Raw genomic sequence first — 18,393 nt, 5'->3', positions numbered from 1 at the left:
GCCGTGATTTATGATGCTCATAATCCAACAGGTAAATTGCTATAACAGATTACAGCAAGAGCTACTTTTTGTGTGAAAAAAAATACATTTGTGTGATAATACTGTTTTATTTAAGTAAAATATAATGATGGAAATTGGGGGATCGGATACTGGACAGGGATAAAAATCCGATACAATCCAAAAAATTCTATATTATCGCATGCGTCACTATGTACAGACAAAAGCATTTTAGCTGAGTCATGTTTAGGCTGCTTATGTCTTCTTTTTTGGGGAGAACAATATTTGTGACACTGCTGGAGAATTTTGTCTTTGACCTGACTCGGCACAAATGTGTCAGTAACAGCTTCATACGTTCATAAATGGTCTAAAATGACTAATATCGGTATGGTCTCTCATAGCCGACGTCATGCAACAGTCAGAATCGAGTCATGTTACGTCCACTGCTGTCGTCACTCAGGTTTGTACACACGCAGAACAGTGACACATGCAATTTTGCCAAGTCATGAGGACAAGACATTCATTCCCAGTCACACCTCCTCCTCCTCCTCCTCCTCTTTCTTACCTGTTGCGTTGCTTTATACCTATTCAAAAATGAGCCTTTAAGACTTCACGTCGCCGCGCACATGTTGAGTGTGAAAGTAGATTCACATAAAGATAACACATCAGTACAGGACGAGCTACGGTAATGAGTAAAGACTGCAGCGTAAGTAGGTTAGACCCCCGGGGGCATGAAAGGCACTGTCTGGTTTCAAACTGCCAAAGAATTATGACAGGGTTGCAACATCTGCTGCCTCAGAGACAAGACAGTGATGGATGGCCAGGTGTCTCCTCTCTCTCTGTGTGTGCGTGTGCGTGTGCACACACACATGCACCTAAAAACAGACTTAAATTAGCATGTACACATCTGTGACAGAATTTCCAATTTACTCCAAATCGCCAATAAACAATGCTTGCCAAATGTGCTACACACACACACACACACACACACACACACACGTGCGCGCAAACTCGCGGTTTAATGCCTGTCAACACCTACCATATGAAAGCCTTTCCAGTTGAATAAATAATCACATCACAGGAGATAGAGATTAATGATGTATTTATCATGCGATGACAAGAGCCCCATTCGACACATAAAAAGATCAGTATCAAGGTGTCAATAGCAGAAACCAGTCTGATGAGATTACTGAACAGAGGAGGAAGCGTATAGCCACTTCACCGTCACCAGAATTAATGCTACATTCATAAAACGTGACACATTCCACAGACTGTGTGTGTGTGTGTGTGTGTAGACGCTGTGTTCCAACTTCCAAGATGAATCCAAACCCCCCCGAGTCATAAATCACATACCACAATGTACATATTTAAAGCACAGTCATACTGTATTTATTCGTCACGCGTGAGAGAGACACGCTCGTCGATCTGTGTCAAAGTGGACGAAGTGACGTGTGTCAATAAGGAGACAGTAATTCAACAAGAGAGGAAAAGCTCACTTTTACCTATAATTACAGGTGTGCAGTAGTCCCCTGTGTGGTCAGTGCTGGTATCACTTACGCGGGCAAGTGCAGACAAAGCGCAGGAAACTGTGACTCAGTCTGTGAAACAGCAACAGGACCTGTGGTTTTGTGGTTGACGATAAATGTTCTTTTTAATTCACGTGATCAAGAGAGCAATTTAATTTATGTCCTTGTACTGACAGACTTATCAACCATAAGAATCTACTGCTCCGTGTTTGTTTGCCCCTCCTCTGTGGCTGCTGTGTTTGGGCTACCTCTCGGAGACGGACTCATGCTGGGCACTAACGGCGTCTTGCGTCCGGCGGGGATCGGCGGAAGGAGGGGCTTCATGTTGGACCCGGGACGTCGGTCGGAGGAGGGCGACGACGCAACCGCAGCGAGGTGATCCGAGTCTGCGCGGGAAGTGTTGGCGGACTGCTCTGACTCCAGGTGGTCTGGAAATGGAAGTGTTTGATTTGAGATAATGAAACACACAGGAATATTTACAGTCAACGTTATTATCTCACAATCAGGTGATACTACGTGGGTAAATTAAAGACTGTTCAAATGTTTTTAACGATTAAATGACTCCAAGGAGACGTAATAAAATGTCCCTGACTCATTTACCTTCACAAATTCAAACACTGAAGAACTGTGTTTACACCACGCCGATACAAACTGATACTAAATCTATACGACAGCGAATGCCGTGCTCATAGTCTTGGGACATGTCACCTTACTGTAGATGCAGTGTGAAATATGGCCAGTAAGTGGCAGCAGAGGTCAGTTGACTGTTGTAATAAAGTCAGTGTAGGATACAGTCGTCACAGTATGTACTGCATCACGATACGTATCGTATTCTGAGGTTGGAGGAATTATCCAGCTCTTATATACGACATATTATATACATTAAAGGGGCTAAATGTAAGTTCCAAAAACAGTTCTCCACTGATGTCAACGATTCTGAATTCGATTCACAAATGTCCAAATTGCAAGTATTTAAATTTTAAATAACGTAAAAAATAGAAGGTAGACTTTGAAAAGACTGATTGAAAGTGCATCCAGATGCATCGATATAGATTACAGATACAGCAATTTACTCACAGACAAGTTTCCGGGCTGTGCTTGATAAAACCTTTTGCATTAAATAACTTTTGTGTAGGTTTCTGTTCTGAGCCACTGATGTTGACTCGGATTCATATGTCAGCCTAAAGGCCATTGTAGGCAATGGCGGAGGTTGCAGATGGTCTCATATTTAAAGTCACGCTAGGATCAAACGACAAAAAAAAACCTTTAGGTGTTTCCACGGCGTGTCCCAGTGCAGAGCCATTGACTTGTTCCTCGAAGGCTGCGGCTGAAGTGGGCACAGACAGTGCTGTGCTGGCATGAGATTCTTCCGAACCACTTGCAAAAGGAAGATAAACCATAGATAGCAGGGGAAAGAAGACAGGAGGGTGGGAAAGGAGGGAAGAGGATAACAAAAGTTCAAATGTCAGAACAATATTAGCGATGTGATAAATGTTAAGGAGGATATTAGTGCTAGTACAGGTCATTTATTGGACTTACAGTGCACCTTACATAATATGCTATTCTGCGAATTTAGATCAAACTCACTCAACAGACGGGATCCTTGACTACAATGTGTGCGATAGAGACGCACAAGTAAAGACACATTCCCCCGTTAAGAGCAGTGACAACAAGTAGATAAATGTCTGGAATCCTCTGAAGAAATAGTGAAGCGCTGAGTAACGCGAACCATAAACACTGGGGGCATGCATCACTCACTGCCTTGACAGAAGCTCCTCAGAACATGATCCCACAGGGAGCAAATCAGTTGCGAGTGAACGTATAACTGTATCTCTGCATCTATAATATCTTCTAAGAAAGAGTGTTGACAGACAGTTGAAGCAGTGGAGTGTCTTGCCGGCGAGAGGAAGCTGCACTACACACAAAATATGTACACTAACGTGCACACGGAGGGGAGTCAAAATGCAGCAAGAGCTTAAAAATTCCTGAATTCATTAGCAAATCTTCCTGTGTTTAAGCAGTAAAACGCACTCTTAAGTTGAGCACACTGAACTCTAACACTGAAATAGTTTCCTTTTTCTTTATTATGAAAACACAAGAATCCTGGCTTCTGTTCCATCATCATATACAATTAAAAGTGATTATTATGAAACCTAGTATAATGTACTATATATTAATGTGACAGTCACATGTGTTTGTATGTGTAATTTATTTAATATTCTTTGTATTATCACACAAAATATGTTCAGTATATGCGTTGTTTAGCCAGACAGGCATGTTCACTTTTATGTTTCCCCTAATGTCCGTTTTTGTGGGTGCGTCTGCCATCATGTTACCTCTTCAGTTTCTGCTCTGACACGCCACGGAAGAGGTATGTGCCTGTGTCATCCCTATGTTTGCAGCTGTAGCTTCCTAGCTTATATATTTACAGTATTTGGTTACTCTTTGTTCACTTAGTATTATTATTATTATTATTTCATTGACTTAGAGGCTCCACAGTTGTTCTGACAGGTGTTTTCTTTTGTTTTGTGCACATTCTGTCATCCAAAGAAGGGGAAAATAATGAATTACATTATTTTGACTGATACATTATGTGTTTACATATTTTATTTTTGTCAGAACCTTAATTATTTTAAAGGTTTGACTTTAATTAAAAACAATTAACGTGAGATTTGTGTCCCCGTGACACAAGAAAGACCCCAACCTACTTTTTTACTTTAACTTGAGAACATTTTTAGACGAGTACTTCAGAAAAATGTTATCAAAATAGGAGCTTTTACTCGAGTGGAACATTTCCGTTCTCTTTCCAACCTCTGACATTTAAGGCCGTCTATGAGTGCGCCACAATCAGACACAACATATAAGTAAACAAATAAGTACCTTGATTTTGTGTGTGTCTCCCTGTTTTCCTCGAGATGCTGTTCATCAGAATTCTGCTGTGAGGACGGCACATTTTGAGTAGAGCTGAGATGGACAAAAAAAGAAGACGACGGAATTCAATCATTCTTCACTCACTGGAAAAAAGCTATTTCACATACACATTTCCACAGCCCACTAAAATAATATATATATATAAATAAAAAAGGCAACCATTTAATCTTTTCATATCTGAAAAGATGACAGATGCAGGTATATTTTGGGATGACTGATTGTTGGAGAGTGCTGCGTGACGAGCCTGAATGGCACCTGCCACTTCACCGTCAAGGTCAAAAAATAAGCCCAAACAAGCCATCAAAACACATTTAGGACAAGAGCCCCAATTAAATCAATTCACGCCACGTGAGTGGCAACTTGAAATTCAGCAGTGGAGTACGGTGGAGTGTGTTTGACTTATAATGGACCTTTTGAAGAGCAGGCTGTAGACCCCAGGACTCTTCCCCATTACAGCCTCTCTCACCAGCTGCTCACGCCTCCTGATGGAAGCGAGCTCCTGTGGAGAGGAGACACAAGAGAGGAGGCGAAGTGAAGATGAAGGACAAAAACCGGAGAGAGACGGATAACGTAGGTGAGAAAGAACAGAAGTTGGGGGAGTTGATGTGAAGGTGATTAAAGGTGACAAAACATGGTGGACGGTGGGAAGCGGGAGTGCTGATGCATGGAAGGAGTTTTGCCCATACATTTTGTACAGTATTGATGTTTTAACTTACTTTAAAGGAGTCAACACGTATAAATATTTCATGATACATCTTGAAACTTACAGTGGGGTTCTTCTGTGGACTAAGCTCTGCTTGGATTCTGGCGAGATAGTTTGCGTGAGCAGGATCTGAAGGGTCAATAGTTGTGGAAAAGTGCGACATGAGTGTCGATAGCGGCGAGGGCGGTTTTTCGTCCGGCTCGTGAGCTGAGGAAAAGAAAGATGAGAGAGAGAGATGTTACATATCAGTGCAGAGTAACACTGTACATTAAAATGGATGTAGTCTTCCAGGTTGGAAGTTGTCAATCACACGTGTTTATTGTCCAGAATGTATCCTATCCTACTGAACAACACCTGAAACTAGTGATTGAGACCGATAACTCCTCAGGAAGATGTTGACTGACGTTTTAAATCAAGTGAGGAAGCTTCCATTTAAACACAGTTCTCTGGTTTTACAACCAGCAAAGTGAATAAGTGAAGTGCTACTTCAATCTTACCATCCAGGCTTCACTTTTTAAAACTGGAAGACTATGTTCATCTAGGGCTGAGTGAGTGGGGGGGGGGGGGATTTTAAACTGATTATACACAAACATATTTATATTTAAGTATAGTACATTTCTGCCAATGAAACTCCTGAATGTTACAAACTGGAGCATTACCACATTAGAATACTAGAAAACTTTATTATGTAATGTAAGGATGATTATTATTGAACTAATTCAATGTTTGGGACATCGATTGTGACTTAAAATTGATTAAATGTTTAGCCCAGGTGCAAGCAGTCTTGTATTAAAAGAACCTAAAAGAGATAAAGTTACTTACCAGAAAATGACTTTGGTAGAAGTTGAAGTCACTTTTTTATAATATGACTTAAATAAAAGCCTTAAAGTACAGTATATGACATTTACTGTACTTAGGTATCAAATGTAATTTTCTGATATCAAATTTACTGGAAGGTTGTGGGTTCTGCACGTCTCTATGTGTCCTTGAGCAAGACACTTTAACCCCATGTTTTAGTGTGTGAATGGGTGAATGGCAAACCTGTAGTGTACAGCAGCTCATCAAGACTAGAAAAGATCTATATAAATACAGACCATTACCAAGTCTTCTTCTTCTGAGTTTATTTGGTAGTAACAAAGACAGTTGTGGGAAACGTAGTGGAGGAAAAATAAAAGTGGCTAAAAGTAGAGATATATGAATTTGTTACTTAAGTACAGTAACAAAGTATTTGTACTTTGTTACATTAGAACACTGTGTGCAAGTGACAGCACTGTGGATTGAGTACCTGTGGAGGCGTCGTCTGCTCTGTTGTTGTTTTCTCCCTTCAGTTCCTCTGACAACAGGTACTCCTTCACTATCTGCCTCAGCGTTGGGTACACTTCCTCCCAGTCATCTGCACACACACACACACAGACTTATAATATAGTATTCTTAGTGAGGACCCTCATAGATCCAACCCTTAACCCTTAAAACTAAAATAAACAAGGACGAGACAAAATGTCCTCACAAGGTAGCTTTAAATCAAAATCTGTCCTCACAGCCTTCACATACATACACACAGAGAGAGAGAGAGACGTGAATAGAGCCAATACATCTCTACATCAAACAGTAATGAATCAAAGATATGGGGATGATGACCTTAGAGTAATGAGGTGCTGGCTCACAGTGCATAAAAGTGATGAGTGCCCCACGCTCCCTGTATGTTCATCTCATTAAGAAAACAGCTAACATGTCTGAGAGCTTTCATGAGGGACTGATAAACACAGCTATTCCGCGGGCCTGCGTGCCCCTAATGCATGTGGTAATTGGATTGAGAGTGTAGCGTATGGATTTGAGTGAAGTGTTGTCATTTATCTGCGGCTACATCGGTGACAATCTGACGGGCGCCGCTCTAGTCCAGGGATAAGAGAAGTGGCTTCACAGCTCGCCGAGACGCTTCAATGACAAGCTGAACGGAGCAATTAGAGCAGAAATGTCTCTTCCTTTGCGGCATATAAGGTCTGGCAGGCGCCAGTAAAGAAAATGAACATTGTTTTTTTTTTGTTGTTTTTTGTCTCCGTACCACAGGGGATAACGTTGTCGAAGAATCCCGGTTGTTGCTCGGTGGTGTTTGTGTAGAGGTCTATACGCGACACAGCCACGTCAATCTGTGCCGGCTCGTAGATGCTGCGGCTCTTCAGGTGGCCCGTGTACTTCTCCACGTCAGTGGGCAGGAGGAGGACGTATCTCGGCTCGAAGAAGCTGTTCTTCAGACTCAACACGCCCTGCGGGGGGAAAACATAACATTTTAATATCACTCTCTCAGCCACTGTAAATGTTATTATAATTGCACGTTTTCGCAGCCGCTCCTTGAGGAGTAAAGGAAGGAGCGGGGGTTTGGTAAATAAGAGCACAGGCATTAAGGTTTGAATTATTTCCCTGATGATTAGGTTTCGCTTCTGTCATTTCACCCAAATTATAAACAAACACGCTTCAAATTAAACACGAGCGCTGCGTAACTTTGGGTAAGATTGTGTTTAAATCACCTGCTGTTTACAGTTTTTGTGATTCTGTTTATTATGTTTAATATTGCGATCATCTATGACCAAAAGAGTGACATAAACTGACGGTTTTGGCAACTTAACTGTCATTTTTCAGTGATATTCAAGTGACACGTTTGGTCGTGTGTCTACAGACAAAACACTGTCTCTCTCTCATCCAAAGATCTAAAGATTTCTCAGCTGGTGAATTCCTGCAACGGTGCAGAACAATTCTGACACCTTTTTTTTACATCTTACATCTGTTTATGCTGTTTTGTCACACATGGCTGCGTTTTCATCAGAGAATACATGCAGTCAGATAAACATGACACTTAAAATATGTGACATATAAACTTGGAAAATTATTTTCATTATAAAAACTACCCCAAGGATTAGCTGTGTTATCGATTCGAGCACCTTTGGGATGAACTGGAACAGAGATTGTGAGCCAGGCCTTCTTCTCGTGTCTGAGCAGAATGAATGAGCACAAATTCCCATAGAAACACTTCAAAATCTTAAAGAAAGTCTTCCAAGAAGAGTGGAAGCTGCTTTAAAAGGGGGACCAAGTCCATATGAAAGTCCTGGATATGTATTTGATTTAGGCGTCCCAATACTTTTGTCCATGCAGTGTGAATTACATACTTCCAGCTCCATATGGACACAGCACGCCAGTCCTTCTCTGGCCACCTCCTCGATGGCGTCTCTGGTCAGGCCGTAGCGGTGACCCCCGTAATGCATGGTCTGGACAAACTTACCCTGGGAAAAAAAAGGGGAGAAGTTCACAGGTTAAAGAAAGAACAGGAGGACATTTTAGTGCCCATGCTCTTAAAACAGTTAGATGTTTATCAACTAAAGTGGACGGGACGTAAAACACAAGCCGAGCGTGTTCTGTCAGGAGTTACCACCTGAAGTCATGTGTCCCTGACCCCTGACCCCGTGAAGTGAACTTTTCACCCGGTGGTCAACACAAAAATGTACCTTTCTGTTATTTCTCGCACGTGAACCCTGACCTTTTGGCAGCCGTGACTTTTGACCCCCCTGTTTCATTTAAACAACATAGTTTAAAGTCCAATATAGGTAGTCACATTACTAAATTGGTTATTGACTGGAGGGTAATGTAATGGCTGTTGTGTATATCTATAAATGACTGTTGAATGTCTTTTTGTAATCTAAACATGTGACACCTACTGCACGTGCGTCTGTCCTAAGAGGGTCTAAGGATAAACGGTGTCATCTGCTGGTCTGTATCAATGAAATTTAACTTGTGATGTCTGTTGTTTTTGTTGTCAAAGCACAATTTTACCAACTTATTTCATTGTATTCTTCATTCTTTACAGCAGAGGTCTCAAAATTGTGTGACCACCCAATGAATTTCGTGCACTACCACTTAAAAATCCAGTTATAATGAGTTATTTCTGTTTTTTCTTGGACTCATTTTGAAAACAAACACTTTTGTATTGAAATTATGTCTTTTTTCTTGACTTTTTTTCACTTGACCGGCCCCCTACTGTACCAAAAAGACACTTGTTTGAGACCCCTGCTTTACAGTGTTAATGTTACTTTGATAAAAACACAGAAAATAGAGGAAAATCAACCCTGAAACTCGCAGGTGTCGTCACTGATCATGGACACGATGTCTCCTGATTCAAACATAAATCTGAGCTCCTTCTGAGTTTTTCCATGCCTTAATCTCTCCTAACTGAAACACATTTAAACACACAATTACATTGATTGTTGTGACTCTACAGCGATTCACATATAATTACACAGCAGGCCCGCTTTGTTTGTGACACGGCAAAGAGTATAAGTACCAGGGGGCTGCTGCGCTGATTGGGGTTAATTCTGCAGAAGAGCACTCACGAGGAGCGGGGTTCAAGAGGTTATGATTGCGTTGTTACCTTTGAACAAATCTGAGGGGAAAAGGATTGAAGGAGAGGCCGAGCAGCTGACATGAGAAAGAGGTCAGGGCGTAATAAGAGCAGGACGGGAGGACAGGAGGAGTGATATAAATCAGAACTGGCAATAGAAGGAGGAAAAAGAAAAAGGGGGTAAAGGTGGGGAAAATTCAAGCAGACTCTCCATTTAACCTGATCCACTTCCTTTGTAGACGTTGACCAAAAGGCATCAATACTCGCTTCAAAGCCCTTTGCTGTGTAAATCACGTTATGACCACAAACGTCCACAAACGCCCGCCGCTCTTACATAAGCAGCAGTTTGACAACCGGGGGAAAACATGGACAACTAACGTGTCCGAGGACTCATTTCTCTGACTAAATATTAGTGTTTTTAAATAGAAAAATCTGTCAGAGTAACGTGATCAAGCACAGTGATGACAACGCTCGTAAAGACACAGTAAACATTTAACGTCATTTTGACTGATATGAAAGGGTTAAATACACTTTTGACACTGTGTGTGTAAAACGCCGCGCCGAAAAATAACCGTGTTGTGTTGACGTACCATGTGAATCATGTTCTGAAAGTCCTCCTCGCTGACAAAATGGTAATCGATTCCATTTTCTTCACCAAAGTAGGGACCTCGTGTTGTGTGACAAATTCTGTTAACACACACACACACACACACACACGTAGTGAAAATATTCAGTGTGCAGTTTAATATGGAAACTTATCCAGCAAAATACTGCATTAAAAAGGCGGCTAGCAAGGGGCAGAAAACCAGGACAAGGCCCCCCAATACCAACATACAGTATGTGTCAGGATTATGTCATTAAAATTCCTCTGCATGTGTTTTATCTGTGCATTTTTTTTAAATATCTAAGGCTAAATAAGTATAAATAATATCCTGCTGTTATTTAGAGTGAACTGGCTTACTCTAATGCTGGCCTTTTACTTTAGTTTACCACTCGACTTATCGTTCTTTTTTATACAGAGGTCGTGTTAAAATCCTTTTGCTTTACCTTGCCTTGACACATTATATTATTATTTCTACCACCTTCACTCTGCTTACACGGAATTATATTATTATAATATCACTTTTACATTATAGTCTTTTATTTACCTTATTTACCTTTGGATAATTACTCTTTACTAGTGGTTATTAGCTTTATTTACTTACTGCTATAAATCACTTCTTTCCCCATTCTGTTTCTGTGTCTTTGTTATGTGGGTGAGAAAAGCCATATAAATAAAGGCTAATTGATTGACAGCCATGCCACACAGAATTCCCTTCAGCACTGAAAAGGAGACATCAGTATATACTGTTGTGTCAACATTATATTACATTGTGAGGAAACATCACTAAAACGCCTCTATAGCGTCTTGACATCAGATTTAATAGCAACAATAACATGATTTCTTGTACATTCTCAGTTTTTAGAGCTCAAATATGAACCGTTTATTGTCTCCAAGGACTTGATGAAACAAAACTCCGATACTGACCCGTATCCAAAGCATTCGTTTAAGTCCTGACACAGTCTGTGGGCCAGCTCTCTCTTGCCACAGCCTTGTGGACCCGTCAGCACCAGCATAGGATAAGGAGAGTCTGCACTGGGTAAAGTACTAAAGCATGGAGAGACACACACACACACAGAGAGAGAGAGAAAGTGATTCATACACAGTTACCTCCGTTGCCAAAGGTGAAAAAGACTTAGGTATAATAAACTATGAAGCCTGAGCTCTGGAATTGAAAGTCACTGTAACAATCAATAAAAAAAAGGGGGAAACCTTGCTGGGTAAATACTTTGTCTGCTTTCTCAGAAGCACAGAGGAGAATGTTAAATTGACTCGAGCTGCAGCATTTTATTTGCTGATGATGGATGTTTTCAAAAAAGAAAGAAAAAGTGCTGATGCATGAGCTCATTTTTAGAGAGCAGAGATAATGTGAGCAACAGTGAAACACTGCAGATAAAGTGCCGCTTTGAAAACAACTGTCACCGTGAGTGATCTCCAAAAATATGTGCGCGTCGTTGATGATTTATCGCATTTAATTGTGCTATAATCGTCACGTTAAGAGTAGCTCCGTATCAGTCACCATTTTCTTTTAAATGCTTCCTGGTGTTCTCCCTGACGATCACACATAACGCTGTCTCCTTTCATACAAACCTGTCGTACAACATCTGCGGCTGCATCAGCTGATACACCAGGTGGGTCATGTGATCTCTGGCGGCCACCACTTCTATAGGGGGATCATATTTGTTCACCGATGACACCTATAGAACAAAAATACTCTCCTATAAAATCAGGATCGCTATTCACAAAAGCATCTCTGATCTTGAAATAAAAAATGATTTATTGCCTTTATTTATCAAGTCGAGTTTATTTATACAGCACATTTACAACAGCAAGACAAAGACAAGACAAAATATGACAAATCCACACCCAAAATAGGACAAAATTCCAGATGACATTGATTGAAAAGATGAATGAGGCTTTAAAAAGAGTCGTACCTTCTCTTCAGCCGTGACTCTCTCTTGGTCCAGCATGGTGAGATGTTGAAGGAGGAAAACCACCGACAGCCTGTAGTCCTGTTGCTCCTGACCAATCACATTATGTGGCAAAGTCATTGTAGAGTGTATACTGTACATTTTCTGTGATGTCGCATCAGACCGCACAACAGAGGTACCGGCTTTAAGAGGCACTACACAAAACTGGAAGTCATCACAGACGCTGTAGAAGTAGAGAATGTCTGACAGACGATGACCTCCGTCATGCACAGTCCTCCCACTCACATGATGCTCGTAAGACTATGTTTAAATAACTGGGTTACACTGGGTTACCTGCACAGGGTTCTGCAGCAGATTGAGGTCTCTCAGCAGGGAAAGTTCATGGATGTGCTTGCACTCCTTAATCTCACTAATCTGGACAGACAAAAAAATACAAAATAATGCCGTGGGTTATGTGTGCAATAGCTCATATGTACATAATACAAATGTGAATATTTATACTCAAACTGTTCATGGACTTTTTTTAACAGACAATATTTAAAGCTGCAGATTTTGTGATTTCTGTTGGGAGACGACCTGTTTGCGGTCGTTTCACCTTACTGGTGCAATGTTGTTAGTGTGTGTATCTGACTTTGACGTCAAACTTATCACTTCCTACACACTGCTGCAGTGTGACAAAAAACATGTGGAGCTCATGGGCTTAATCAGCATTGTTATGCACTCCAGTTTCAACACACGCACTACTTCCGTCTTCTCTCAGACCCGTACCAGGTTTTTCTTCAGGTTTAAGGAGCTCAGTATGCACAGGTTCTGAAGACCAGAGAGGCTCCTGATGCGGTTCAAAGACAAGTCGAGGAACTGGAGACTCTTTATCGTCTCCAAGCCTTCAATCCTCTCCAGCTGGTTCCCCCTCTGGAGAGTCGGAGAAGAGAACAGTACATGTAATGCTCATGTATATGCATGCACACATATCATCATCATCATCATCATCTTCATATCCCCCTCAATGATCCCCCCACTGATAAATATTAAGGACGTTTCACAGTTGCTCTGTTGGGTGCATGAACTTTGTTTCCCCCCTCAGTGCAGAGTTGAGTGACAGGCCTGCTTCTCTCTGCTAAATCTTGATAGGTGACAGCCAAACAGCTGGCAGGGCACTCGTGCAGCATGCATAAGAACCAGATGTGGGCACTCCTCCCCTTTGTCAGCATTCCCATACCCGCCCCTCACTCCGTTCCAGTAACTAAAGTTGTGATCCAGCCTCGTGGCTCTGCCTCGAGGCTGCTCTTGCCAAGCGTGTTTCCTGGCAGAGGGCTGCTGTAAGTGGGGATGGGGGTTGGGGGGGGATGTGCAGGTGACTGTGCTGGTCCCTTGAAGCTCTAGGTCAGCACCGTGATGGGCTTCGAACCAGGCAGGATTGACAGGGCCACGCTGTTTAGGGAGGCAGCGTGTGAGGAAAAGGGGGTCAGGGATGGGATTAGATGGATGCTGTGTGTGTGTGTGTGTGTGTGCTGAACGTGGTCCAGGCTCACTCAAACACTTGCAGCTGTCAGGAGGGGCAGACACAGCCAGATTGGTAGCTGCTGACAATGAGGAAGCACTGATAAAGGACAGAACACACGTGTGTGCATGCAAACACACACAAGCAGAACGAGAGCACGAGAGAGAAAAATCCTGCTGTTGGACCATATGTTGATTCTCAAACCTGGGGCCAAGGTTTTAAATGAATGTAAAATCACCAGAGAAAAACAGAAAGAGAGAGAGAAGCAGAAACAGGTAAGTTAACCCGGTGAGTTATACACAAACGTTCATTCATTAAACAAGTGTTTGTGTATTCAGTACACAGAGGAACATGACTGTCTGTGAAGCAATGCCATTGATTAATCAATCCTCAATACCAATATCATTAATCTCACTCCCAAAAACACGCACATCATGACCAAAACAGGTGCAAACGTATCAGTGTATTAATGAATTAAACAATAATGAGAACATGTTATGCCAGTTTTGCAGCATCAATTTGAAAATATGTCATAAATATGCAATTAAATCAATGTTCATATTAAAAAAAAAAATACTCTTTTTCAGAGTTTCAAGCAACTCTAACATGACTGTAACTCATTTATTCTTCAATAACACAATTATTTATGTTTCTTTATGGTGTTTTGTGGTAATTTCCAAGGAAAAATGTGACACATTGTCAATAAATTCAATAGTCCCGGTTCCCCAAGGTCTTGTTTTTTTTTAGTATGTTTCAACTCTGAAACCGGGACGATGTGAGAGTAACGTGTCAGTTCTGCCAAGCAACAGCAAGAGAAGGAGTCCATGTTTGTAAGTCTGCGCTCGTACGTACTGTGTGCGCGGAAATGAGTGAGTGAGAGGCACCTACGAGGCAGAGGTGACTCAGCGGCAGATTATATAATCCGCTGATCCTGGAGATCCTGTTGTGTGCCAAGCTGAGATGAGTGAGCATGGTGCACTGCTCGAGTCCGCTGATCTCACTGAAACCGTTGTCTGATGCGCGGGCATGTTAAGGATAGACACACACAAAACCAAAAAAAACAAGCTGCTTGTGATGAGTTCATGTGCAGGTGCTTCTCAGAAAAAAGGATACAGTCCAGATCCAGCTTAGTGAGACACAAATACGCTGACAAGTCCTTCATCTTTGTCATGCGGTTATAGGAGAAGTTGGCCACCTAGAAAACAAAAAGCACCACGGGATTATACAGTACATTTCACCGAAGACATATGAAGAGTATTTGGAAAGAATTCAGAAAAGTTCACTGTCATTCAAGGGCAGTTAATGCCCCGTAAGCAGTTCCTGAGCGACTACAGATGGGCTATGGAAATCCGGGCCAATCTTCAGGGAATAACACGAGAGAACAAAGCCCCAGCCACCAATCAAATGTTGTCTTATCCTGTCAGCTCAAGGTCCCGCTCTACCTTTAGGTTCTTGGGTGGCTGGAATCCAAAGAAGTCGGAGATGTGATTGTGAGAGGCGTCCAGGATGAAGAGGTAGGGCATGTGGCTCACGCAGGACAAATCTAACACACAAACAGAGGAAAAAGTTAGTTGAGTAAGATGATTGAAGCGCACGTTTGTGTCAACTGTAAACACAATCAAAAACTCACCTTTGATTTTGTTGTGCGGCAGCTCCAGCTTTTGGAGATGGACGTAACTGCACAAAATGGAGACGTCACTGAGATTGTAATTCTAGAATGGAGGAAAACAAATTTATGAAGTGTTCATAATTGTTTTGTCTCGGTAAATCAAGACAGTCAACTCGGTAGTTTAGGCCCCGTTTCCACTAAGCGCTACGGTTTGATTCAGAACTGAAAAGAACTGAAACTGACTGACGACTCAGTGACGCATCCATCGCTGTCCGGCCTGCAGTGGAAACACAAACCAGACCAGGATATAATCATTCCAAATTGTACCATACAGCTTGATGGAAACAGGGCTTTCGTGACGTAAGTGAGTTCCGTGTGTGCGGTACGAGCTGACACAATCCATAACTCAGTATTAGTTTCAGGTCAAAATCACTAAATCGGATATTGGAAAAAGAAAAACACTGCAAAAACTGGAAAAATATACATTAATGGCTTGATTGCGTCCATTCGAGTAGCGGCGCTTTCCTGCCAGGAGTTTATCAGTGTTGTATCGTACACAAACAGTGGTATTGAGTCATCCCTGCTGTGTAGGCATGTGTCTTACAGGCAGAGCCAGGTGGTGGTACAAGTGCTGCAGCCTACTGCCAAAACGTCCCATCTGGGAGATGCGTCTGGAAATCAGCTCAGCAGTTAAAACGCCATTCTCCTGAAAACATAGGAGAAGAGCAACGAGTTAGAACACCGACACCAGAATGTCACATAAATGTATGTCAAAGTGGCTTATATTCTTATATAAAATGCAGACGACACGTTTGCATTTTGTGCAACCGCGTGGTTATTACGGTAATTTCACTCGTGCCGTTGCTGGAAGCTGGCGAATCAGCGTCTTTGTCACAAGAGAGGAGAGAGTTGGAAAACCGCCTGACATTGAGACAAAAATTCATCCAAATTTCAAATTCCACACGCGAAATCTGGTGTTCATCTCCAACTACAGTGTTTTTTCTCATTTCAAATTGTTAATACACTATTGTAACATGCAGTAAATTGTAAATAGCTTCCAGATATCGAAAGCTAGGTGTTAAAGGGTTAATTGGGTCGCAGTAGTTTGCTGTCTTTAAAAAGTTGGTTCCCATTTTAAATAGTTTGGGAAACAGTGATTCAGCCTCATTGTTGATTTACTCCCTCAGACTTCTCACGCACGGCTTCCTGCTTCACCTGCTGCACAACAGAACATAATGTGGAGCCTCATTTAAAGTGAGTCGGTGAATATGCAGCCACACCGCCTTTCCTCTCTACGGTATTTATTTGTGACACAGTTTATTTGTCAAAAAAAAATATGGTGACAAACAGCTAAAGTTTCCTGCTCCTTACCACCTTGTCTTTGTTTTCCTCTGGCTTGTCACTGCTGGGAGCCTCTGTTGATGCAGCGGCGTCAGCGAGAGGCTCTGGGGAAACTGCCGAGGAAAACTCTTGTCTCGTTTCCCTGCTGTTTGGATTTACTTCTTCTTCTCCTCCTCCTTCTTCTCCTCCTTCTTCTTCTCCAGACTTCTCGCGCGAGGTCTCCTGTTTCGTCTGTTGCACGACAAAACAAATGTGGAGGATTAATTAATTCTGCCGCTTCTTAAAGGTCCAGTGTGTAACACCTACAATAGTGAGACCTCTTCTTCCGCTTCAAAACACATGCTCTGTTGTAGAAACATGGCAGCCACCATAAAGCACGGCCCTTATACACACACAGACACTCTTTAATATTACACAGTGGACCTTTAACACTGATTCCCGCCTTGGTTCAAGCTCACATTGTGGCATGATTTTGAGCAATAACCAAATAAAACTGAATGAAAAATATGGATGACATACAGCTACGGCTCTTTACTGTACCTCCATGTCTCTGTTTTCCTCTGGCGTGTCACTGCTGGGAGCGTCAGCGAGAGGCTCAGGGGAAACTGCAGAGGAAAACTCTGCTCGACTCGTTGTTTCCTTGCCTTTTGGATTTACTTCTTTTCCAGACTTCCTGCGCAAAGTCTTCTGCTTTACCTGTTGCACGACAGAACAAATGTGGAGGGTTCATTTAAAGTGACTCAGTGAATACTACCTTGTCTTGAGGGTCCAGTGTTGGTGACGTCTTTTCTAAGGATGCTTGGGAACTACGGTGGCCTTTCCATACCAGAAAGGATGTCAGTGTAAACAAGAGCTTCAAGTTGACAGTCGAGTGCTATTTATTCAGCTTGTATAACTGATATGGTAAGATAGTGAGTATCCGCTTCAAAACACGAAACGCACAGCATGGGTGGCGCAAGATGACGGCCTCCATAGAAGCAAGGCCCTTGACTTAAGATTCTTGTTTTCAAGCAATTATTATGCACTTTTACAAACACGTTTACAGGTAGTACATCCAAATTCTGCCAATAATTCCACACTTTGGTATAAACACACACACACTCAGGCTTTTATTTTGATTATTAATAATAATAATAATAATAATAATAAAAAACAAACTTTCTTTCTCACAAACATGAAGACATACTGTACAGCTGAGGTGTCCTGCTGCTTACCTCCATCGCTCTGTTTCCCTCTGGCTTGTCAGTGCTGGGAGCCTGTGCTGAGGCAGCAGCGTCAGTGAGAGGCTCTGGGGAAACTGCAGAGGAAAACTCTGGATTCGTTGTTTTCTTCATTTATTTATTCTTCAGCAATGAAAGACGAAACAGTGAAGGTCAAGGGGTCAAAGTGGGGACAGCCACTTCTGCGACTTCTTCTTCTGTTGGTGTTTTACAGCGGTTACATTACTGCTTTTCTTCTCCTTACTCCCTTAGTGCACTCTTGTTTCTCTTTCCTTCCTTGCTTGCTTCCTGTGTCCTTCTGTCCTTTACTCCCTCCTGATTATTCAGCGGCAGCTGTCGTCCTGTACACATGCACTGATGAGACTCCCTGCCATGGTTACAACAGCAACATGCATACACATCAAAGGTAGCAGGCTTTGAGGATTCCTCCCTTCTTCCTTCCAGCTAGCTAATAAGTTAGCCTCAACGCGGAGCGTCCTTCATTGTCGCCTAGCAACGGGGGCGAGAGGTAAACGGAATTGTGGGTTAAAAAAAACCTATAAACAAAATAGGTAATGTCCAGGCGCAAATGTGAGTTTTAAAAGAATTCACATTCACGCTTCAACGACACGTGCATTTCCGGTGTATTTCAATTAAGAGAAGGCGA

General features: G+C 42.1%; 1 protein-coding gene across 1 annotated transcript; it reads right to left on the bottom strand.

Annotated features, from left to right (window-relative positions):
- Nucleotides 1–1,372: 1,372 nt before the first annotated feature.
- lrguk (leucine-rich repeats and guanylate kinase domain containing) lies at nt 1,373–18,300 on the bottom strand. The gene is made up of 22 exons (XM_058623628.1): nt 17,742–18,300; nt 17,068–17,223; nt 16,558–16,758; nt 15,791–15,892; nt 15,208–15,289; nt 15,020–15,120; nt 14,691–14,772; nt 14,466–14,590; nt 12,845–12,988; nt 12,410–12,490; nt 12,080–12,166; nt 11,736–11,842; nt 11,073–11,192; nt 10,135–10,231; nt 8,319–8,432; nt 7,220–7,421; nt 6,443–6,550; nt 5,222–5,364; nt 4,865–4,953; nt 4,404–4,487; nt 2,788–2,900; nt 1,373–1,951 (listed from the first exon to the last, which is right to left on the bottom strand). Exons 1-22 carry the CDS (start codon nt 17,859–17,861, stop codon nt 1,719–1,721), a joined length of 2,691 nt encoding a protein of 896 aa, XP_058479611.1. The 5' UTR covers nt 17,862–18,300; the 3' UTR covers nt 1,373–1,718.
- Nucleotides 18,301–18,393: the final 93 nt, after the last annotated feature.

The sequence above is a fragment of the Solea solea genome, chromosome 3, assembly GCF_958295425.1.
Source record: "Solea solea chromosome 3, fSolSol10.1, whole genome shotgun sequence".
Taxonomy (NCBI): Eukaryota; Metazoa; Chordata; class Actinopteri; order Pleuronectiformes; family Soleidae; genus Solea; species Solea solea.
Note: the sequence above shows the minus strand (reverse complement) of the source record. Positions and strands in the feature narration are given on the sequence as shown.

Bases quoted from the DNA above. Each gene is read 5' to 3' on its own strand.
- lrguk (XM_058623628.1), bottom strand. From the start codon at position 17,861: ATGAAGAAAACAACGAATCCAGAGTTTTCCTCTGCAGTTTCCCCAGAG. The intron at 12,491-12,844 runs GTACGGGTCTGA...TTGTCTGTCCAG, and splicing joins TAAACCTGAAGAAAAACCTG to ATTAGTGAGATTAAGGAGTG. The intron at 1,952-2,787 runs GTTTTTTTTTGT...TTCCATTTCCAG, and splicing joins CGCCGTGGAAACACCTAAAG to ACCACCTGGAGTCAGAGCAG.